This window comes from Mobula hypostoma, chromosome 3 (assembly GCF_963921235.1).
Source record: "Mobula hypostoma chromosome 3, sMobHyp1.1, whole genome shotgun sequence".
In the NCBI taxonomy this organism is placed as follows: Eukaryota; Metazoa; Chordata; class Chondrichthyes; order Myliobatiformes; family Myliobatidae; genus Mobula; species Mobula hypostoma.
In genome coordinates, this window is record NC_086099.1 from 230,922,658 (window position 1) to 230,946,924 (window position 24,267).

Sequence of the window (24,267 nt, forward strand, 5' to 3'; positions counted from 1 at the left end):
AGTGAGGGAGGAGATTGTTGAGCCTCTTGCAATGATCTTTGCGTTATCAACAGGGATGGGAGAAATACCGGGGCATTGGAGGGTTGCAAATGTTCTTCTGTTCTTCAAGAAAAAGAGCAGAGATAACCCAGGAAATTATAGGCCAGTGAATCTGACTTCAGTGGTGGGCAAGTTTTTGGAGAAGATCCTGAGAGGCAGGATTTATAGGCATTTGGACAGACATAATTTGATTAGGGATAGTCAGCATGGCTTTGTCAAGGGCAGGTCGTGCCTTACGAGCCTGATTGAATTGAGGATGTAACAAAACACAATGATGAAGGTAGAGCAGTGGATGTAGTGTATATGGATTTCAGTAAGGCATTTGATAAGGTTCCCCATGCAAGGCTCCTTCAGAAAGTAAGGAGGCACAGGATCCAAGGAGACCTTGTTTTGTGGATCCTGAATTGGCTTGCCTACAGAAGGCAAAGGGTGGTTGTAGATGGTTTGTATTCTGCACGGAGGATGGTGACCAGTGATGTTCTGCAGGGATCTGTTCTGCGACCCCTCCTTTTTGTGATTTTTATAAATGACCTAGATGAGGAAGTGAGGGATGGGTTAGATGTTGACAGATGGGCTGATGACACAAATGATGGGGGTGTTGTGGATAATCTGGATGGTTGTCAGAGGTTACAGCAGTACATCGATAGGATGCAGAACTGGGCAGAGAAGTGGTAGATGGACTTCAACCCAGATAAGTGTGAAGTGGTTCATTCTGGTAGGTCCAATTTGAAGAGAGAATACAATCTAAATGTTAGGACTCTTGGCAGTGTAGAGGATCTGAGAGATCTTGGGGTCTGTGTCAATAGGACTTTCAAAGATGCTGCTTTGTGTTGTTAAGAAGGCATATGGTGCATTGGCATTCATCAACTATGGGATTGAGTTCAAAAGCCATGAGGTAATGTTACAGCTATATTGGACCCTGGTCAGACCCCACTTGGAAGTACTGTGTTCAGTTCTGGTCGCCTCACTACAAGAAGGACGTGGATACTATAGAGAGAGTACAGAGGAGATTTACAAGGATGTTGCCTGGATTGGAGGGCGTACCTTATGAGAATAGATTGAGGGAACTCGGCCTTTTCTCCTTGGAGCGACAGAGGATGAGAGGTGACCTGATAGAGGTGTATAAGATGATGAGGGGCATTGATCATGTGGATATCCAGAGGTTTTTTCCCAGGGTGAAGTGGCTAACAAGAGGGGGCATAGTTTTAAGGTACTTGGAAATAGGTACCTAGGGGATGTCAGGGGTAAGTTTTTCACACAGAGAGTGGTGGGTGCGTGGAATGCACTACTGGCAGCGGCGGTGAAAACGGATAAAATAGGGTCTTTTAAGAGCCTCTTACCTACATGGAACTTAGAAAAAAAGAGGGCTATGCGCTAGGGAAATTCTAGGCAGTCTCTAGCGTAGGTAACATGGTCAGCACAACATTGTGGGCCGAAGGACCTGTAACGTGCTGTAAATTTTTATGTTCTAAAAAAAAAATAAATAAGCAATAAATATCGAGAACATGAAATGAAGAACCCTTGAAGTTTAGATTGTAGTTTGTGGGAACTGTCTGGGATGGGGGCGAGTCTGGTCAAACAGCCTGATGGCTGAGGGGATAATAACTGTTCCTGGATCTGGTGATGGGGTCCTGAGGCTCTTGTACCTTCTTCCTAATGGCAGCAGCGAGAAGAGAGCATGATGTGGTGGTGGGTGTCCCTGATGATGGATGCTGCTTTCCTGAGAGTGCTCGCTGCCTCATTAAAGCAGCCAGCATAATCAGAGACCCCAGTCACCCTGAACTTTCACTCTTCTGCCCTCTTCCACTGAGCAGAAGATACAAAAAACTGAAAGCACGTCCCACTAGGCTCAAGGACAGTTTCTATTGCCCTGTTATCAGATTCTTGAACAGTTCTTTTCCACCATATTGTCTAGCTGCACTGTGCTTCCTCTGTAACTGATAAATTCCATTCTGTGTTCTGTCACTGCTCTTCGCTTCTGTACAGATGGCATGCAAAACAGTTTCTCCACACTACACCTCTACCCAGTCTCCTACCAACCTCCTTCACTCCAAAGAGAAAAGCCCAAGCTCACTCAACTCATAAAATGTGTTCTCTATTCCGGGTAACGTTCTCTTAAATCTCCATACATCCTCTCAAAAGCTTGCACATCCTTCCGATAAAAGCTGATGAGAAGTGAATGCCATACTCCAAGTGTGCACTAACTGGTGATTTATCCGGGTGAAATCGTGTAAGTCGGTCCGTGGGGCAGCAGGAGTATTTAAAAGAGAGCAGTTTGGCAGAGCGGGCGAGGGAGTAAAGGGAGACAGAGTAGGAAGGCTTTGTCTCGAGAGGCTGAGGACGAGCTTCACTCCAAGTGAGGTAAGGCCAGGTAAGTTCCTTCAAAAGGAGAACAGTCTGCAGCGGTATTTTATTTGAAGCAAGGAAGGCGGCGAGGCTGTAGCGTATTGGGTGGGTCATGACAGCTGAGATCAGCCCCGTGGTTTGTTCCTCCTGCAGCATGTGGGAAATCAGAGATACTTCCAGTGTCCCTGACGACTATGTATGCAGGAAATGTGTCCAGCTGCAGCTTCTGGTAGACCGCACTGAGCGGCTGGAGCTGCGATTGGATTCATACTGGAACATCCGCTATGCTGAGAAAGTCGTGAATAGCATGTTCAGTGAGTTGGCCACACCACAGGTAAAGGCTACACAGGCAGAAAGGGAATGGGTGACCACTAAACTGTGTAGCAGTAGGCAGGTAATGCAGGATTCCCCTGAGGTCATCTCCCTCCTAAACAGATATACTGTTTTGGATACTGTTGGGGGAGATGTCTCATCAGGGGAAGGCAGCAGCAGCCAAGTTCATGGCACCATGGGTGGCTCTGCGGCACTGGTGGGAAGGAAAAGTAGTGGGAGAGCTATAGTCATAGGGGATTGATTGTAAGGGGAATAGATAGGCACTTCTACAGCCGCAAACGAGACTCCAGGAGGGTATGTTGCCTCCCTGGTGCAAGGGTCAAGGATGTCTCTGAGCAGCTGCAGGACACTCTCGAGTGGGAGGGTGAACAGCCAGTGGTCGTGGTGCACATAGGTACCAACGATATAGGTAAAACACGGGATGAGGTCCTACAAGGTGAATTTAGGGAGTTAGGAGATAAACTAAAAAGTAGGACCACGAAGGTAATAATCTCTGGATTACTACCAGTGCCATGTGCTAGTCAGAGTAGAACTAGGAGGATATTTCAGATGAATACGTGGATTGAAAAATGGTGCAAGGGGGAGGGATTCAAATTTCTGGGGCATTGGAACCAGTTCTGGAGGAGGTGGGACGGGTACAAACAGGACTGTCTGCACCTGGGCTGGACTAGAACCAATGTCCTAGGGGGAGCGTTTGCTACTGTTGTTCAGGAGGATTTAAATTAATGTGGCAAGGGGATGAGAACAACTGCAGAGAGACAGAGGGGTGAAAAATGAGGGTAGAAGCAAAAAGTAGTAAGGTGAAAAGTAAAAGTGGCAGGTCGAGAAATCCAGGGCAAAAATCAAAAAGGGCCAGTTTTCAACATTATTGTATAAGGGCTAAGAGTGTTGTAAAAGCGAGCCTGAAGGCTTTGTGTGTCAATGCAAGGAGCATTCGTAACAAGGTGGATGAATTAAAAGTGCAGATTGTTATTAACGAATATGATATGGTTGGGATCACAGAGACATGGCTCCAGGGTGACCAAGGATGGGAGATCACCATTCAGGGATATTCAATATTCAGGAGGGATAGACATGAATGAAAAGGAGGTGGGGTAGCATTGCTGGTTAGAGAGGAGATTAACGCAACAGAAAGGAAGGACATAAGCCGGGAAGATGTGGAATCGATATGGGTAGAGCTGCGTAACACTAAGGGGCAGAAAACACTGGTGGGAGTTGTGTAGAGGCCACCTGACAGTAGCAGTGAGGTTGGGGATGGCGTTAAACAGGAAATTAGAAATGCATGCAATAAAGGAACAGCAACTATAATGGGTGACTTCAATCTACATGTAGATTGGGTGAACCAAATTGGTAAGGGTGCTGAGGAAGAGGATTTCTTGGAATGTATGCGGGATAGTTTTCTGAACCAACATGTCGAGGAACCAACTAGTGAGCAGGCCATTTTAGACTGGGTATTGAGCAATGAGGAAGGGTTAGTTAGCAATCTTGTCGTGCGAGGCCCCTTAGGTAAGAGTGACCATAATATGGTGGAATTCTTCATTCAGATGGAAAGTGATATAGTTAATTCAGTAACAAAGGTTCTGAACTTAAAGAAGGGTAACTTTGAAGGTATGAGACGTGAATTAGCTAAGATAGACTGGCAAATGATACTTAAAGGGTTGACGGTGGATTTGCAATGGGAAGCATTTAAAGATCGCATGGATGAACGACAACAATTGTTCATCCCAGTTTGGCAAAAGAATAAACCAGGGAAGGTAGTGCACCCGTGGCTGACAAGGGAAATTAGGGATAGTATCAATTCCAAAGAAGAAACATACAAATTAGCCAGAAAAAGTGGCTCACTTGAGGACTGGGAGAAATTCAGAGCCCAGCAGAGGAGGACAAAGGGCTTAATTTGGGAAAAAAAGATTGAGAGAAAGCTGGCAGGGAACATAAACACTGACTGTAAAAACTTTTATAGATATGTGAAAAGAAAAAGATTGGTTAAGACAAATGTAGGTCCCTTACAGTCAGAAACAGTGGAATTGATCATGGGGAACAAGAGCATGGCAGACCAGTTGAATAACTACTTTGGTTCTGTCTTCGCTAAGTAGGACATAAATAATCTTCCGGAAATAGTAGGGAACCGAGGGTCTAGTGAGATGGAGGAACTGAGGGAAATACATGTTAGTAAGGAAGTAGTGTTAGGTAAATTGAAGGGATTAAAGGCAGATAAATCCCCAGGGCCAGATGGTCTGCATCCCAGCGTGCTTAAGGAAATAGCCCAAGAAATAGTGGATGCATTAGTGATAATTTTTCAAAACTCTTTAGATTCTGGATTAGTTCCTGAGGATTGGAGGGTGGCTAATGTAACCCTGCTTTTTAAAAAAGGAGGGAGAGAGAAACCAGGGAATTATAGACCGGTAAGCCTGACATCGGTGGTGGGGAAAATGCTAGAGTCAGTTATCAAAGATGTGATAACAGCACATTTGGAAAGCGGTGAAATCATCAGACAAAGTCAGCGTGGATTTGTGAAAGGAAAATCATGTCTGACGAATCTCAGAATTTTTTGAGGATGTAACTAGTAGAGTGGATAGGGGAGAACCAGTGGATCTGGTATATTTGGATTTTCAAAAGGCTTCTGACAAGGTCCCATACAGGAGATTAGTGTGCAAACTTAAAGCACACGGTATTGTGGGTATGGTATTGATGCGGATAGAAAATTGGTTGGCAGACAGGAAGCAAAGAACGGGAATAAACGGGACCATTTCAGAATGGCAGGCAGTGACTAGTGGGGTCCCACAAGGCTCAGTGCTGGGACCCCAGTTGTTTACAATATGTATTAATGACTTAGACGAGGAAATTAAATGCAGCATCTCCAAGTCTGCGGATGACACGAAGCTGGGCGGCAGTGTTAGCTGTGAGGAGGATGCTAAGAGGATGCAGGGTGACTTGGATAGGTTAGGTGAGTGGGCAAATTCATAGCAGATGCAATTTAATGTGGATAAATGTGAGGTTATCCACTTTGGTGGCAAGAACAGGAAAACAGATTACTATCTGAATGGTGGCCGATTAGGAAAAGGGGAGGTGCAACGAGACCTGGGTGTCATTGTACACCACTCATTGAAAGTGGGCATGCAGGTACAGCAGGCGGTGAACAAGGCGAATGATATGCTGGCATTCATAGCAAGAGGATTCGAGTACAGGAGCAGGGAGGTACTATGCAGCTGTACAAGGCCTTGGTGAGACCACACCTGGAGTATTGTGTGCAGTTTTGGTCCCCTAATCTGAGGAAAGACATTCTTACCACAGAGGGAGTACAAAGAAGGTTCACCAGATTGATTCCTGGGATGGCAGGACTTTCATATGATGAAAGACTGGATCGACTAGGCTTATACTCTCTGGAATATAGAAGATTGAGGGGGGATCTGACTGAAATGTATAAAATACTAAAGGGATTGGACAGGCTAGATGTAGGAAGATTGTTCCCGATGTTGGGGAAGTCCAGAACAAGGGGTCACAGTTTGAGGATAAAGGGGAAGCCTTTTAGGACCGAGATGAGGAAAAACTTCTTCACACAGAGAGTGGTGAATCTGTGGAATTCTCTGCCACAGGAAACAGTTTAGGCCAGTTCATTGGCTATATTTAAGAGGGAGTTAGATATGGCCCTTGTGCTAAAGGGATCAGGAGGTATGGAGAGAAGGCAGGTATAGGGTTCTGAGTTGGATGATCAGCCATGATCATACTGAATGGCGGTGCAGGCTCGAAGGGTCGAATAGCCTACTCCTGCACCTATTTTCTATGTTTCTGTGTTTCTAACATTATCTCATAGCTGTTGAACTCAATTCCCTGACTAATGAAGGCCAACACACTACATGCCTTCTCAACAACCCTATCAACTTGTGTGGTGAATTTGCAAGATCTATGGAAATCGACTCTAGGTTCCTCTGTTCCTGCACACGACTATAAATCCTGACTTTAACCTTGTACTCCGCCTTCAAGTTCAGCCTTCCAAAACTTAACACTTTTCTGGATTGAACACATCTGCCACTTCTCAGCCCAACTCTGTAACTTGTCAGTGTCCCATGGTAACAACACCACCACCACCAACCATCGTGTCATCTGCAAACTTACTAATTCTGTCACAAAATGCCCAGAGGAACCAGCAGGCCAGACAGCATCTATTGAAAAGAGTCAACAGTCAATGTTTAAGGCCGAGACCCTTCATCAGGACACTTCATTCGCCTAAAACATGGAGCACAAGTCCACACCAGATCCCTGCCGACAATCACTGGTCACTGACCTTCAGGAAGAATACGCTCCATCAGGACCCACTCTCTGCCTACTGTTGGCAAAGCACATCAGAATCTGCACAGGCAACTTTCCCAAGATACCATGCCTATGGACTTTCTGAATGAGTCTACCACGGGGAACCTTATGAAATACCAAGGTAAAACCCATAAACAGCACATCCACTGCTCTACCTTCATCAATGTGTGTTGTTACATCCTCAAGTTGCTCGGAAATCCTGCAGCGATTTTCCACCATTGAAGTAAGCCTCACTGGTCCATGATTCCTAGGATTGTCCCAATTCCTCCTACTGAACAAAGGTATATTTGCTACACTCCACGCCTCTGGCCAGGAAGGATGTAAGGATCATCTCTTTCTCCTCTCCTTTCTCCTGCCCCATTATCAGAGTTGGTCAAGTTCAAGCTTATTGTCATTCAACCATACACATGTATACAACTAAATATTGTTCCTCTGGGGCCAAAGTCAAACACGGCAGATATAGTCACGATCCAGCACATTCAGTCACAAATTCCTACGAGCAGAAGTCCCTCAGCAGCATGCCCTGAAGACTGGCAGGTTGGTATAAACAGCAAGGTGTTTATTTACTCAAGACAATATAATATTAATAGTGCTATTTAATGAAAATAGCAGTCATAGAAACATAGAAAATAGGTGCAGGAGTAGGCCATTTGGCCCTTCGAGCCTGCACCTCCATTCAGTATGATCATGGCTGATCATCCAACTCAGAACCCTGTACCAGCCTTCCCTCCAGACCCCCTGATCCCTTTAGCCACAAGGGCCATATCTAACTCCCTCTTAAATATAGCCAATGAATTGGCCTCAACTGTTTCCTGTGGCAGAGAATTCCACAGATTCACCACTCTCTGTGTGAAGAAGTTTTTCCTAATCTCGGTCCTAAAAGGCTTCCCCTCTATCCTCAAACTGTGACCCCTCGTTCTGGACTTCCCCAACATCGAGAACAATCTTCCTGCATCTAGCTTGTCCAATTCCTTTAGGATTTCATATATTTCAATCAGATCCCCCCTCAATCTTCCAAATTCCAACGAGTATAAGCCTAGTCGATCCAGTCTTTCATCATATGAAAGTCCTGCCATCCCAGGAATCAATCTGGTGAACCTTCTTTGTACTCCCTCTATGGCAAGGATGTCTTTCCTCAGATTAGGGGACCAAAACTGCACACAATACTCCAGGTGTGGTCTCACCAAGGCCTTGTACAACTGCAGTAGTAGCTCCCTGCTCCTGTACTCGAATCCTCTTGCTATAAATGCCAGCATACCATTCGCCTTTTTCACCGCCTGCTGTACCTGCATGCCCACTTTCAATGACTGGTGTATAATGACACCCAGGTCTCGTTGCACCTCCCCTTTTCCTAATTGGCCACCATTCAGATAATAATCTGTTTTGCTGTTCTTGCCACCAAAGTGGAAAACTTCACATTTATCCACATTAAGTTGCATCTGCCATGAATTTGCCCACTCACCCAACCTATCCAAGTCACTCTGCATCCTCTTAGCATCCTCCTCACAGCTAACACTGCCACCCAGCTTCGTGTCATCCGCAAACTTGGAGATGCTGCATTTAATTCCCTCATCCAAGTCATTTATATTGTAAACAACTGGGTTCCCAGCACTGAGCCTTGCGGTACCCCACTAGTCACTACCTGCCATTCTGAAAAGTTTCCCGTTTATTCCCACTCTTTGCTTCCTGTCTGCCAACCAATTCTCTATCCACATCAATACCTTACCCCCAAGACCGTGTGCTTTAAGTTTGCACACTAATCTCCTGTGTGGGACCTTGTCAAAAGCCTTTTGAAAATCCAAATATACCACATCCACTGGTTCTCCCCTATCCACTCTACTAGTTACATCCTCAAAAAGTTCTATGAGATTCGTCAGACATGATTTTCCTTTCACAAATCCATGCTGACTTTGTCCAATGATTTCACCGCTTTCCAAATGTGCTGTTATCACATCTTTGTTAACTGACTCTAGCAGTTTCCCCACCACCGATGTTAGGCTAACCTGTCTATAATTCCCTGGTTTCTCTCTCTCTCCTTTTTTAAAAAGTGGGGTTACATTGGCTACCCTCCAATCCTCAGGAACTAGTCCAGAATCTAACGAGTTTTGAAAAATTATCACTAATGCATCCACTATTTCTTGGGCTACTTCCTTAAGCACTCTGGGATGCAGACCATCTGGCCCTGGGGATTTATTTGCCTTCAATCCCTTCAATTTACCTAACACCACTTCCCTACTAACATGTATTTCCATCAGTTCCTCCATCTCACTGGATCCTCTGTCCCCTACTATTTCCGGAAGATTATTTATGTCCTCCTTAGTGAAGACAGAACCAAAGTAATTATTCAATTGGTCTGTCATGTCCTTGCTCCCCATAATCAATTCACCTGTTTCTGTCTGTAGGGGACCTACATTTGTCTTAACCAATCTTTTTCTTTTCACATATCTATAAAAGCTTTTACAGTCAGTTTTTATGTTCCCTGCCGGTTTTCTCTCATAATCTTTTTCCCCTTCCTAATTAAGCCCTTTGCCCTCCTCTGCTGAACTCTGAATTTCTCCTAGTCCTCAGGTGAGCCACTTTTTCTGGCTAATTTGTATGCTTCTTATTTGGAATTGATACTATCCCTAATTTCCCTTGTCAGCCACGGGTGCACTATCTTCCTTGATTTATTCTTTTGCCAAACTGGGATGAACAATTGTTGTAGTTCATCCATACGATCTTTAAATGCTTGCCATTGCATATCCACCGTCAACCCTTTGAAGTCACCCATTATAACTGCTGTTCCTTTATTGCACACATTTCTAATTTCCTGTTTAATACCATCCCCAACCTCACTACTACTGTTAGGTGGCCTGTACACAACTCCCACCAGTGTTTTCTGTCCCTTAGTGTTAAGCAGCTCCACCCATATCGATTCAACATCTTCCCGGCTTATGTCCTTCCTTTCTATTGCGTTAATCTCCTCTCTAACCAGCAACGCCACCCCACCTCCTTTTCATTCATGTCTATCCCTCCTGAATATTGAATATCCCTGAATGTTGATCTCCCATCCTTGGTCACCCTGGAGCCATGTCTCTGTGATCCCAACTATATCATATTCATTAATAACAATCTGCACTTTTAATTCATCCACCTTGTTACAAATGTGCCTTGCATTGACACACAAAGCCTTCAGGCACGCTTTCACGAATCTCTTAACCCTTATACAATTATGTTGAAAAGTGGCCCTTTTTGATGCTTGCCCTGGATTTGTCGGCCTGCCACTTTTACTTTTCTCCTTAGTACTTTTTGCTTCTACCCTCACTTTACACCCCTCTGTCTCTCTGCACTGGTTCCCATCCCCCTGTTGTGAACTAACCTCCTCTCTCCTAGTCTCTTTAATTTGATTCCCACCCCCCAACCATTCTAGTTTAAAGTCACCTCAGTAGCCTCCGCTAATCTCCCTGCCAGGATATTGGTCCCCCTAGGATTCAAGTGTAACCCGTCCTTTTTGTACAGGTCATGCCTGCGCCAAAAGAGGTCCCAATGATCCAAAAACTTGAATCCCTGCCCCCTGCTCCAATCCCTCAGCCACGCATTTATCCTCCACCTCATAGCATTCCTACTCTCACTGTCGCATGGCACAGGCAGTAATCCCGAGATTACTACCTTTGCGGTCCTTTTTCTCAACTCCCTTCCTAGCTCCCTATATTCTCCTTTCAGGACCTCTTCCCTTTTCCTACCTATGTCATTGGTACCTATATGTACCACAACCTCTGGCTCCTCACCCTCCCACTTCAGGATATCTTGGACACGATCAGAAATATCCCGGACCCTGGCACCAGGGAGGCAAACTACCATCCGGGTCTCTGGACTGCGTCCACAGAATCGCCTATCTGACCCCCTTACTATCGAGTCCCCTATTACAACTGCCCTCCTCTGCCTTTCCCTACCCTTCTGAGCTACAGGGTCGGACTCTGTGCCGGAGGCACGGCCACTGTCGCTTCCCCCGGGTAAGCTGTCCCCCCCAACAGTACTCAAACAGGAGTACCTATTGTCAAGGGGCACAGCCACCGGGGTACTCCCGATTACCTGACTCTTCCCCTTCCCCCTCCTAACTGTGACCCACTGGTCTGCCTCCCGTGGCCCCGGTGTGACCACCTGCCTGTAACTCCTCTCTATCAACTCCTCACTCTCCCTGACCCGACGAAGGTTATCGAGCTGCAGCTCCAGTTCCGTAACGCGGTCCCTTAGGAGCTGCATCTTGATGCACTTGGCGCAGATGTGGACGTCCGGGAGGCTTGGAGACTCCAGGACCTCCCACATCCGGCACCGAGAACAACAAACTGCCCTCATACTCATACTGCCCCTCTCCTCAAATAACAACAAAAAATGAACACCAAACCTTCCTCGCCTCGCCCGTTTCCGCCTAAGCCCATTGAGCCGAAGCCCTTAAGCCTTCACACTGCTCCCGGCTCACTCCGCAGCCCGCAAACTACGCTGCCCGCTGTATGAGGCTCGGTTCCTTTTAAATCTGCCGCGCTGCACTGCCCGACGTCACACGCCTGCGCAGTCCCGCCTCTCTGAACACCGACGGGAAAAAAAATGAACAATTCAAAAATATCTTCCTCCGCACTCCCGCTCCGATTCTCAGACTTCCTTCTTCAAATCAAACCCGAAGCAGGATTTCTGTCCTTCTAAATCTTCCGCGCTTCACTGCCCGACGTCACACGCCTGCGCAGTCCCGCCTCTCTGAACGCCAATGGAAAAAAAACCGAAAAATTCAAAAATGTCTTCCTCCGCACTCCCGCTCCGATTCTCCTTCTTCGAATAAATATGAGAAACAGCAGCGATGAAAGATAATAAGTGACAAGCACAAGATGAGAGTGTAACGTGAGATTGGGGGATCAGACAGGGTATATGTATGTGCCGAGTAGCAGCAAGGTGTGAAGATGTCTCACAGACTGGCGGGAAACGCTGTTACCAACCTCGACAGTTTTGGTTCGTCTGCTATGGTACCTGCTGCCTGACAGCAAGAGGTCAGATAAAGTATGGGAACAGACTGTGTTAATGCCCCTGCCCTCTCCATCATCCTCTCCTTTTCCTGTCCAAATACTCGGAAACCAATCCAGCTCACACACATCTGCCAACACACTCTGTCTGAGCGACGCCCACCTGCATCCCCGGAGGCGGGGGATCCCGGCGGACGAGGAGCCGGATCTGTTGCTGGTGGGAGAGAAGGGCCATCACGGCCTCCTGGTGTGTAGCGTGGCGCAGGTCAATACCATTCACCTCCAGGATCCGGTCTCCGACTTGCAGCCCAACCCGGGCAGCCAGTCCATCCAGGACTACCTGTAACCCGAGCACACGGTCAGACAGACGGTGGTCAGGAAACAAAAAACACAACGGTCATGACGGAACAGGAGACAACGACACAGGGGAGACAAGGAGGGGGAGTCAGACTGTGTAGGGTGGGACACAGAGAGGGGACAGTCAAACAGACTGTGTAAGGTGGGAGACCAGGAGGGGAAGATCAGACTGAGTGTAAACTTGAACATAAATTGGGTCGGAGTACGGGCGAGTTAGGGAAATAACTACCTGGAACCCAGGTGAACAAACCAAACTTACACAGAAGCAAAGCAGTACCGACACTAACACTTCAGCCTACCCTGAACTCATCGCACCAGCCAGCATGTCCCACAGCCCTGAATCAATCCCTTCACTAATCCTACTGCCCCACTCTCTCCCCACAGTCCTGTATCAGTCCCACACTAATCCTACTGTCTCCTCTCTCCCCACAATCCTGCATCAGTCCCCACACTAATCTCACTGTCGCACTCTCTCCCCACAGTCCGGTATCAGTCCCCACACTAATCCCACTGTCCCACTCTCTCCCCACAATCCTGTATCAGTCCCCACACTAATCTCACTGTCGCACTCTCTCCCCACAATCCTGTATCAGTCCCCACACTAATCCTACTGTCCCAATCTCTCCCCACAGTCCTGTGTCAGTCCCGACACTAATCCCACTGTCCCACTCTCTCCCCACAGTCCTGTATCAGTCCCCACACTAATCCCACTGTCCCACTCTCTCCCCACAGCCCTGTGTCAGTCCCCACACTAATCCCACTGTCCCACTCTCTCCCCACAGTCCTGTGTCAGTCCCCACACTAATCCCACTGCCCCACTCTCTCCCCACAGTCCTGTGTCAGTCCCGACACTAATCCCACTGTCCCACTCTCTCCCCACAGTCCTGCATCAGTCCCCACACTAATCCCACTGTCCCACTCTCTCCCCATAGACCTGTATCAGTCCCACACTAAGCCCACTGTCCCACTCTCTCCTCACAGTCCTGTATCAATCCCTACACTAATCCCACTGTCCTACTCTCTCCCCACAGTCCTGTATCAGTCCCCACACTAATCCCACTGTCCCACTCTCTCCTCACAGTCCTGTGTCAGTCCCCACACTAATCCCACTGCCCCACTCTCTCCCCACAGTCCTGTGTCAGTCCCAACACTAATCCCACTGTCCCACTCTCTCCCCACAGTCCTGCATCAGTCCCCACACTAATCCCACTGTCCCACTCTCTCCCCATAGACCTGTATCAGTCCCACACTAAGCCCACTGTCCCACTCTCTCCTCACAGTCCTGTATCAATCCCTACACTAATCCCACTGTCCTACTCTCTCCCCACAGTCCTGTATCAGTCCCCACACTAATCCCACTGTCCCACTCTCTCCTCACAGTCCTGTATCAGTCCCACACTAATCCCACTGTCCCACTCTCTCCTCACAGTCCTGTATCAGTCCCACACTAATCCCACTGTCCCACTCTCTCCTCACAGTCCTGTATCAGTCCCACACTAATCCCACTGTCCCACTCTCTCCTCACTGCCCTGTATCAATCACACACTAATCCCACTGTCCCTCTCTCTCCTCATTGCCCTGTATCAATCACACACTAATCCCACTGTCCCACTCTCTCCCTGCTGCCCTGTACCAGTCCCCACACTAATCCCACTCGTTGACGGGTATCGGGATGCAAGCTGTTACCTTGGAGATGAAGACTCCGGGTTCCTGGATGCCGAAGGGATGACTGGCGTGGTCGCTTCCCCCGACAATACTGAGGCCCAGGGGGCCCCCTGTCTTCAGCAGCGTGACCTCCTGCAGACAGACACAGGGCTATGATGATTGGGGAATGGCAGGGTCGGCCCAAAGGCAGTCACCCTGGGGCCGAGGGCAACGTATCTCACACCTGCCATCGTCCAGCCCTCCCTCCCCTGCTGGAGGGGGGAAGGCGAGGTGTCACCAACAACTTCTTCCAACCCTCTCAGCCAACACACAGTCCCTGAACCGACCATTCTGACACACCGTGTGGGGGGGGGGAATGTGTTAGTCACACGCCTCCTCCAGCCCAAGCCCCCGCCCCTGTGCACTGCTCCCAATCCAACCATCCCGTCACCCCGTAACACAGCCGTCCATGACAATCAATTCGACAGATTCACTACCCTCTACCTAAACAAGCTCCTATTCATTTGTTCTTAAGGATGTCTTTGTACAGGAGCAGGGAGGTCTGCGGCTGTGTCTTGCGGTCCTAAACTCCCACAACGTCCTCTCCACATCCACTCTGTTTCCGCCTCTCAATATTCAATAGGTTTTAATAAGCTCCCCCTCATTCTTCTAAACTCCAGCGAGTACAGACCCAGAGCCACCAAACAATCCCCATATGTTAACCCTTTCATTTCTAAGATTATGCACATGAAAAGTTCCCTCTCTCCACCCCATCATTACCCTCCCCACAGGCAGACATGGCTCTCACCTGCACAGGGTAGAGGTCTTCAGTACTGCGGTGGTTGTGTGGGGGGCTGTTGCCCGGGGTGTAGGTATCCGTAGGTGGGGGTGACTGAGGTCGGGCGACGTGTGGGGTGGGGGAGCCGTTGGCCGGTTGCCCGTTCCCTGTCACCTCGCGCTCAACAACCAGGCTGATGGTGGGTGCGGTGCCAGTAAGGAGAGCTACCGCGTGGTCATGCCTGGCTTCTGCCATCTCTACCCCATTGATCTGTAAACACCCCAAACGTCCTGTCAGTGTCCGGCTGGGTACGACAACCCCTCCCACAGCACAATCCCCACCCAAGTGCCCCATCAGTGTCCAGCTGGGAATGATATCCCTCCCACAGCACAGTCCCCACCCAAACATCCCGTCGGTGTCCGTCCAGATACGATATCCCTCCCACAGCAAAATCCCCACCCAAACGTCCCATCAGTGTCCGGCTGGGTACGATATCCCTCCCACTGCACAATCCCCACCCAAATGCCCCATCAGTGTCCAGCTGGGAATGATATCCCTCCCACAGCACAGTCCTCACCCAAACATCCCGTCGGTGTCCGTCCAGATACGATATCCCTCCCACAGCAAAATCCCCACCCAAACGTCCTGTCAGTGTCCGGCTGGGTACGACAACCCCTCCCACAGCACAATCCCCACCCAAATGCCCCATCAGTGTCCAGCTGGGAATGATATCCCTCCCACAGCACAGTCCCCACCCAAACATCCCATCGGTGTCCGTCCAGATACGATATCCCTCCCACAGCAAAATCCCCACCCAAACGTCCTGTCAGTGTCCGGCTGGGTACGACAACCCCTCCCACAGCACAATCCCCACCCAAATGCCCCATCAGTGTCCAGCTGGGAATGATATCCCTCCCACAGCACAGTCCCCACCCAAACATCCCATCGGTGTCCGTCCAGATACGATATCCCTCCCACAGCAAAATCCCCACCCAAACGTCCTGTCAGTGTCCGGCTGGGTACGACAACCCCTCCCACAGCACAATCCCCACCCAAATGCCCCATCAGTGTCCAGCTGGGAATGATATCCCTCCCACAGCACAGTCCCCACCCAAACATCCCGTCAGTGTCCGTCCAGATACGATATCCCTCCCACAGCAAAATCCCCACCCAAACGTCCTGTCAGTGTCCGGCTGGGTACGACAACCCCTCCCACAGCACAATCCCCACCCAAATGCCCCATCAGTGTCCAGCTGGGAATGATATCCCTCCCACAGCACAGTCCCCACCCAAACATCCCGTCGGTGTCCGTCCAGATACGACATCCCTCCCACAGCAAAATCCCCACCCAAACGTCCCATCAGTGTCCGGCTGGGTACAATATCCCTCCCACTGCACAGTCCCAACCCAAACGTCCCATCAGTGTTCGGCTGGGTACGATATCCCTCCCACAGCACAGTCCACACCCAAACGCACCATCAGTATCCAGTCAGATACGACATCCCTCCCACAGTACAATCCCCACCCAAACATCCCATCAATGCTCGGCTGGGTACGATATCCCTCGCACAGCACAGAACTACCTCCCCACGATAGTACAGACTCTTCCAGACCCTACCCACAGAACAAGCCTCTCCCACGGCGCAGAATCCTCCCACATCGCAGATTCAGCCCACGGCACAGTCATCTCCCAGAACAGATCCGGCCCACAATGCAGACTCTTCCCAGAACAGATCCGGCCCACAACGAGACCCTTCCCAGAACAGATCCGGCCCGCAATGCAGACTCTTCCCAGAACACATCCGGCCCACAACGAGACCTTTCCCAAAACAGATCCGACCCACAACGAGACCCGTCCCACAACAGATCCGGCCCACAACGAGACACTTCCCAGAACAGATCCGATCCACAACCAGACACTTCCCAGAACAAATCCAGCCCACAACGGGACACTTCCCAGGACAGATCCGGCCCACAACGAGACCCTTCCCAGAACAGATCCGGCCCACAGTGCAGATACTTCCCAGGACCGATCCGCCCACAGTATGACCCTTCCCAGAACAGATCCAGCCCACAACAAGACCCTTCCCAGAACAGATCCGGCTCACAGCACAGACCCTTCCCAGAACAGATCCGGCTCACAGCACAGACTCTTCCCAGAACAGATCCGGCCCAAAACGAGACCCGTCCCAGAACAGATCCGGCCCACAACGAGACCCTTCCAAGAACAGATCCGGCCTACAACCAGACACTTCCCAAAACAGATCTGGCCCATAGTGCAGACTCTTCCCAGAACAGGTCCGGCCCACAGTGAGTCCTTTCCCAGAACAGATCCGGCCCTAAACGAGACCCTTCCCAGAACAGATCCGGCCCACAATGAGACCCTTCCCAGAACAGATCCGGCCCACAACGGAACACTTCCCAGAACAGATCCAGCACACAACGAGACCCTTCCCAGAACAGATCCGGCCCACAACGAGACCCTTCCCAGAACAGATCCGGCCCACAACGAGACCCTTCCCAGAACAGATCCGGCCCACAACGAGACCATTCCAAGAACAGATCCGGCCCACAGTGCAGACACTTCCCAGAACAGATCCGGCCCACAGTGAGACCCTTCCCAGAACAGATCCAGCCCACAACGAGACCCTTCCCTGAACAGATCCAGCCCACAACGAGTCCCTTCCCAGAACAGATCCAGCCCACAACGAGACCCTTCCCAGAACAGATCAGGCCCACAATGAGACCCTTCCCAGAACAGATCCGGCCCACTACGAGACCCTTCCCAGAACAGACCCGACGCACAGTGAGACCCTTCCCAGAAGAGATCCGGCCCACAACGAGACCCGTCCCAGAACAGATCCAGCCCACAGTGAGGCCCTTCCCTGAACAGATCTAGCCCACAGTGAAACCCTTCCCAGAACAGATCCAGCCCACAACGAGACCCTTCCCTGAACAGATCCAGACCACAACGAGACCCTTCCCAGAACAGATCCAGCCCACAACAAGACCCTTCCCAGAACAGATCCGGCCCACAATGAGACCCTTCCCAGAACAGATCCGGCTCACAGCACAGACTCTTCCCAGAACAGATCCGGCCCACAACGAGACCCTTCCCAGAACAGATCCAGCCCACAACGAGACCCTTCCCTGAACAGATCCAGCCCACAACGAGACCCTTCCCAGAACAGATCCAGCCCACAACGAGACCCTTCACAGAACAGATCAGGCCCACAATGAGACCCTTCCCAGAACAGATCCGGCCCACTACGAGACCCTTCCCAGAACAGATCCGGCCCACAGTGAGACCCTTCCCAGAAGAGATCCGGCCCACAACGAGACCCGTCCCAGAACAGATCCGGCCCACAGTGAGGCCCTTCCCAGAACAGATCCGGCCCACAGTGAGGCCCTTCCCAGAACAGATCCGGCTCACAGCACAGACTCTTCCCAGAACAGATCCGGCCCACAACGAGACCCTTCACAGAATAGATCCAGCCCACAACGAGACCCTTCCCTGAACAGATCCAGCCCCCAACGAGACCCTTCCCAGTACAGATCCGGCCCACAATGAGACCCTTCCCAGAACAGATGCAGCCCACAACAAGACCCTTCCCAGAACAGATCCGACCCACAAGGAGACCCTTCCCAGAACAGATCCGGCCCACAGTGAGACCCTTCACAGAACAGATCCAGCCCACAACGATACCCTTCCCAGAACAGAGCCGGCTCACAGCACACACCCTTCCCAGAACAGATCCAGCCCACAACGAGACCCTTCCCAGTACAGATCCGGCCCACAGTGAGACCCTTCCCTGAACAGATGCAGCCCACAACGAGACCCTTCCCAGAACAGATCCGACCCACATGGAGACCCTTCCCAGAACAGATCCGGCCCACAGTGAGACCCTTCCCAGAACAGATCCAGCCCACAACGATACTCTTCCCAGAACAGATCCGGCTCACAGCACAGACTCTTCCCAGAACAGATCCGGCCCACAACAAGACCCTTCCCAGAACAGATCCGGCCCACAACGAGACCGTTCCCAGAACAGATCCGGCCCACAATGAGACCCGTCCCAGAACCGATCCGGCCCACAACGAGACCCTTCACAGAACAGATCAGGCCCACAATGAGACCCTTCCCAGAACAGATCCGGCCCACTACGAGACCCTTCCCAGAACAGATCCAGCCCACAACGAGACCCGTCCCAGAACAGATCCGGCCCACAGTGAGGCCCTTCCCAGAACAGATCTAGCCCACAGTGAAACCCTTCCCAGAACAGATCCAGCCCACAACGAGACCCTTCCCTGAATAGATCCAGACCACAACGAGACCCTTCCCAGAACAGATCCAGCCCACAACAAGACCCTTCCCAGAACAGATCCGGCCCACAATGAGACCCTTCCCAGAACAGATCCGGCTCACAGCACAGACTCTTCCCAGAACAGATCCGGCCCACAACGAGACCCTTCCCAGAACAGATCCAGCCCACAACGAGACCCTTCCCAGAACAGATCCAGCCCACAACGAGACCCTTCCCAGTACAGATCCGGCCCACAATGAGACCCTTCCCTGAACAGATGCAGCCCACAACGAGACCCTCCCAGAACAGATCCGACCCACAAGGAGACCCTTCCCAGAACAGATCCGGCCCACAGTGAGACCCTTCCCAGAACAGATCCAGCCCACAACGAGACCGTTCCCAGAACAGATCCGGCCCACAATGAGACACGTCCCAGAACAGATCCGGCCCACAACGAGACCCTTCCCAGAACAGATCAGGCCCACAATGAGACCCTTCCCAGAACAGATCCGGCCCACTACGAGACCCTTCCCAGAACAGATTCATCTCACAGCACAGACCCCTCCCAGAACAGATCCTGCCCACAACAAGACCCTTCCCAGAACAGGTCCGGACCACAACGAGATCCTTCCCAGAACACATCCTGCCCACAACGAGACCCTTCCCAGAACAGATCCAACCCACAACGAGACCCGTCCCAGAACAGATCCGGCCCTCAACAAGACCCTTCCCAGAACAGATCCGGCTCACAGCACAGACCCTTCCCAGAACAGATCCAGCTCCCAGCACAGACTCTTCCCAGAACAGATCCAGCCCACAACGAGACTCTTCCCAGAACAGATCTGGCCCACAACGACACCCGTCCCAGAACAGATCCAGCCCACAACGAGACCCTTCCCAGAACAGATCCGACCCACAGTGAGACCCTTCCCAGAACAGATCCGGCCCACAACCAGACACTTCCCAGAACACATCCGGCCCACAGTGAGACCCTTCCCTGAACAGATCCAGCCCACAACGAGACCCTTCCCAGAACAGATCCAGCCCACAACGAGACCCTTCACAGAACAGATCAGGCCCACAATGAGACCCTTCCCAGAACAGATCCGGCCCACTACGAGACCCTTCCCAGAACAGATCCGGCCCACAGTGAGACCCTTCCCAGAAGAGATCCGGCCCACAACGAGACCCGTCCCAGAACAGATCCGGCCCACAGTGAGGCCCTTCCCAGAACAGATCCGGCCCACAGTGAGGCCCTTCCCAGAACAGATCCGGCTCACAGCACAGACTCTTCCCAGAACAGATCCGGCCCACAACGAGACCCTTCACAGAATAGATCCAGCCCACAACGAGACCCTTCCCTGAACAGATCCAGCCCCCAACGAGACCCTTCCCAGTACAGATCCGGCCCACAATGAGACCCTTCCCAGAACAGATGCAGCCCACAACAAGACCCTTCCCAGAACAGATCCGACCCACAAGGAGACCCTTCCCAGAACAGATCCGGCCCACAGTGAGACCCTTCACAGAACAGATCCAGCCCACAACGATACCCTTCCCAGAACAGAGCCGGCTCACAGCACACACCCTTCCCAGAACAGATCCAGCCCACAACGAGACCCTTCCCAGTACAGATCCGGCCCACAGTGAGACCCTTCCCTGAACAGATGCAGCCCACAACGAGACCCTTCCCAGAACAGATCCGGCCCACAGTGAGACCCTTCCCTGAACAGATCCAGCCCACAACGATACCCTTCCCAGAACAGATCCGGCTCACAGCACAGACTCTTCCCAGAACAGATCCGGCCCACAACAAGACCCTTCCCAGAACAGATCCGGCCCACAACGAGACCGTTCCCAGAACAGATCCGGCCCACAATGAGACCCGTCCCAGAACAGATCCGGCCCACAACGAGACCCTTCACAGAACAGATCAGGCCCACAATGAGACCCTTCCCAGAACAGATCCGGCCCACTACGAGACCCTTCCCAGAACAGATCCGGCCCACAACGAGACCCGTCCCAGAACAAATCCGGCCCACAGTGAGGCCCTTCCCAGAACAGATCTAGCCCACAGTGAAACCCTTCCCAGAACAGATCCAGCCCACAACGAGACCCTTCCCTGAATAGATCCAGACCACAACGAGACCCTTCCCAGAACAGATCCAGCCCACAACAAGACCCTTCCCAGAACAGATCCGGCCCACAATGAGACCCTTCCCAGAACAGATCCGGCTCACAGCACAGACTCTTCCCAGAACAGATCCGGCCCACAACGAGACCCTTCCCAGAACAGATCCAGCCCACAACGAGACCCTTCCCAGAACAGATCCAGCCCACAACAAGACCCTTCCCAGAACAGATCCGGCCCACAATGAGACCCTTCCCAGAACAGATCCGGCTCACAGCACAGACTCTTCCCAGAACAGATCCGGCCCACAACGAGACCCTTCACAGAATAGATCCAGCCCACAACGAGACCCTTCCCTGAACAGATCCGGCCCACAGTGAGACCCTTCACAGAACAGATCCAGCCCACAACGATACCCTTCCCAGAACAGAGCCGGCTCACAGCACACACCCTTCCCAGAACAGATCCAGCCCACAACGAGACCCTTCCCAGTACAGATCCGGCCCACAATGAGACCCTTCCCTGAACAGATGCAGCCCACAACGAGACCCTCCCAGAACAGATCCGACCCACAAGGAGACCCTTCCCAGAACAGATCCGGCCCACAGTGAGACCCTTCCCAGAACAGATCCAGCCCACAACGAGACCGTTCCCAGAACAGATCCGGCCCACAATGAGACCCGTCCCAGAACAGATCCGGCCCACAACGAGACCCTTCCCAGAACAGATCAGGCCCACAATGAGACCCTTCCCAGAACAGATCCGGCCCACTACGAGACCCTTCCCAGAACAGATTCATCTCACAGCACAGACCCCTCCCAGAACAGATCCTGCCCACAACAAGACCCTTCCCAGAACAGATCCGGCCCACAACCAGACACTTCCCAGAACACATCCGGCCCACAGTGAGACCCTTCCCAGAACAGATCCAGCCCACAACGAGACACTTCCCAGAACAGATCTGGCCCACAACGACACCCGTCCCAGAACAGATCCAGCCCACAACGAGACCCTTCCCAGAACAGATCCGACCCACAGTGAGACCCTTCCCAGAACAGATCCAGCCCACAACGATACCCTTCCCAGAACAGATCCGGCTCACAGCACAGACTCTTCCCAGAACAGATCCGGCCCACAACGAGACCCTTCCCAGAACAGATCCGGCCCACAACGAGACCGTTCCCAGAACAGATCCGGCCCACAATGAGACCCGTCCCAGAACAGATCCGGCCCACAACGAGACCCTTCCCAGAACAGATCAGGCCCACAGTGAGACCCTTCCAAGAACAGATCCAGCCTACAACGAGACCCCTCCTAGAACAGATCCGGCCCAAAACGAGACCCGTCCCAGAACAGATCCGGCCCACAACGAGACCCTTCCAAGAACAGATCCGGCCTACAACCAGACACTTCCCAAAACAGATCTGGCCCATAGTGCAGACTCTTCCCAGAACAGGTCCGGCCCACAGTGAGTCCTTTCCCAGAACAGATCCGGCCCTAAACGAGACCCTTCCCAGAACAGATCCGGCCCACAATGAGACCCTTCCCAGAACAGATCCGGCCCACAACGGAACACTTCCCAGAACAGATCCAGCACACAACGAGACCCTTCCCAGAACAGATCCGGCCCACAACGAGACCCTTCCCAGAACAGATCCGGCCCACAACGAGACCCTTCCCAGAACAGATCCGGCCCACAACGAGACCATTCCAAGAACAGATCCGGCCCACAGTGCAGACACTTCCCAGAACAGATCCGGCCCACAGTGAGACCCTTCCCAGAACAGATCCAGCCCACAACGAGACCCTTCCCTGAACAGATCCAGCCCACAACGAGTCCCTTCCCAGAACAGATCCAGCCCACAACGAGACCCTTCCCAGAACAGATCAGGCCCACAATGAGACCCTTCCCAGAACAGATCCGGCCCACTACGAGACCCTTCCCAGAACAGACCCGACGCACAGTGAGACCCTTCCCAGAAGAGATCCGGCCCACAACGAGACCCGTCCCAGAACAGATCCAGCCCACAGTGAGGCCCTTCCCTGAACAGATCTAGCCCACAGTGAAACCCTTCCCAGAACAGATCCAGCCCACAACGAGACCCTTCCCTGAACAGATCCAGACCACAACGAGACCCTTCCCAGAACAGATCCAGCCCACAACAAGACCCTTCCCAGAACAGATCCGGCCCACAATGAGACCCTTCCCAGAACAGATCCGGCTCACAGCACAGACTTTTCCCAGAACAGATCCGGCCCACAACGAGACCCTTCCCAGAACAGATCCAGCCCACAACGAGACCCTTCCCTGAACAGATCCAGCCCACAACGAGACCCTTCCCAGAACAGATCCAGCCCACAACGAGACCCTTCACAGAACAGATCAGGCCCACAATGAGACCCTTCCCAGAACAGATCCGGCCCACTACGAGACCCTTCCCAGAACAGATCCAGCCCACAGTGAGACCCTTCCCAGAAGAGATCCGGCCCACAACGAGACCCGTCCCAGAACAGATCCGGCCCACAGTGAGGCCCTTCCCAGAACAGATCCGGCCCACAGTGAGGCCCTTCCCAGAACAGATCCGGCTCACAGCACAGACTCTTCCCAGAACAGATCCGGCCCACAACGAGACCCTTCACAGAATAGATCCAGCCCACAACGAGACCCTTCACAGAATAGATCCAGCCCACAACGAGACCCTTCCCTGAACAGATCCAGCCCCCAACGAGACCCTTCCCAGAACAGATGCAGCCCACAACAAGACCCTTCCCAGAACAGATCCGACCCACAAGGAGACCCTTCCCAGAACAGATCCGGCCCACAGTGAGACCCTTCACAGAACAGATCCAGCCCACAACGATACCCTTCCCAGAACAGAGCCGGCTCACAGCACACACCCTTCCCAGAACAGATCCAGCCCACAACGAGACCCTTCCCAGTACAGATCCGGCCCACAGTGAGACCCTTCCCTGAACAGATGCAGCCCACAACGAGACCCTTCCCAGAACAGATCCGACCCACATGGAGACCCTTCC

At 51.7% G+C, this 24,267-nt stretch overlaps 1 protein-coding gene across 6 annotated transcripts in view; it reads right to left on the reverse strand.

Annotated features, from left to right (window-relative positions):
* LOC134344616 (protein scribble homolog) overlaps positions 1–24,267 on the reverse strand; it is a 235,861-nt gene that overhangs the window by 37,074 nt on the left and 174,520 nt on the right. For 5 of the 6 annotated variants that reach the window (XM_063044733.1, XM_063044732.1, XM_063044731.1 and 2 more), the window contains 3 exons: positions 14,827–15,066; positions 14,061–14,171; positions 12,181–12,357 (listed from right to left, as the gene is read on the reverse strand). In XM_063044733.1, the coding sequence (XP_062900803.1) occupies positions 12,181–12,357; positions 14,061–14,171; positions 14,827–15,066 (528 nt within the window). The remainder of the gene's footprint in view (positions 1–12,180; positions 12,358–14,060; positions 14,172–14,826; positions 15,067–24,267) is intronic. The other variant, XM_063044735.1, reaches the window with a different exon arrangement.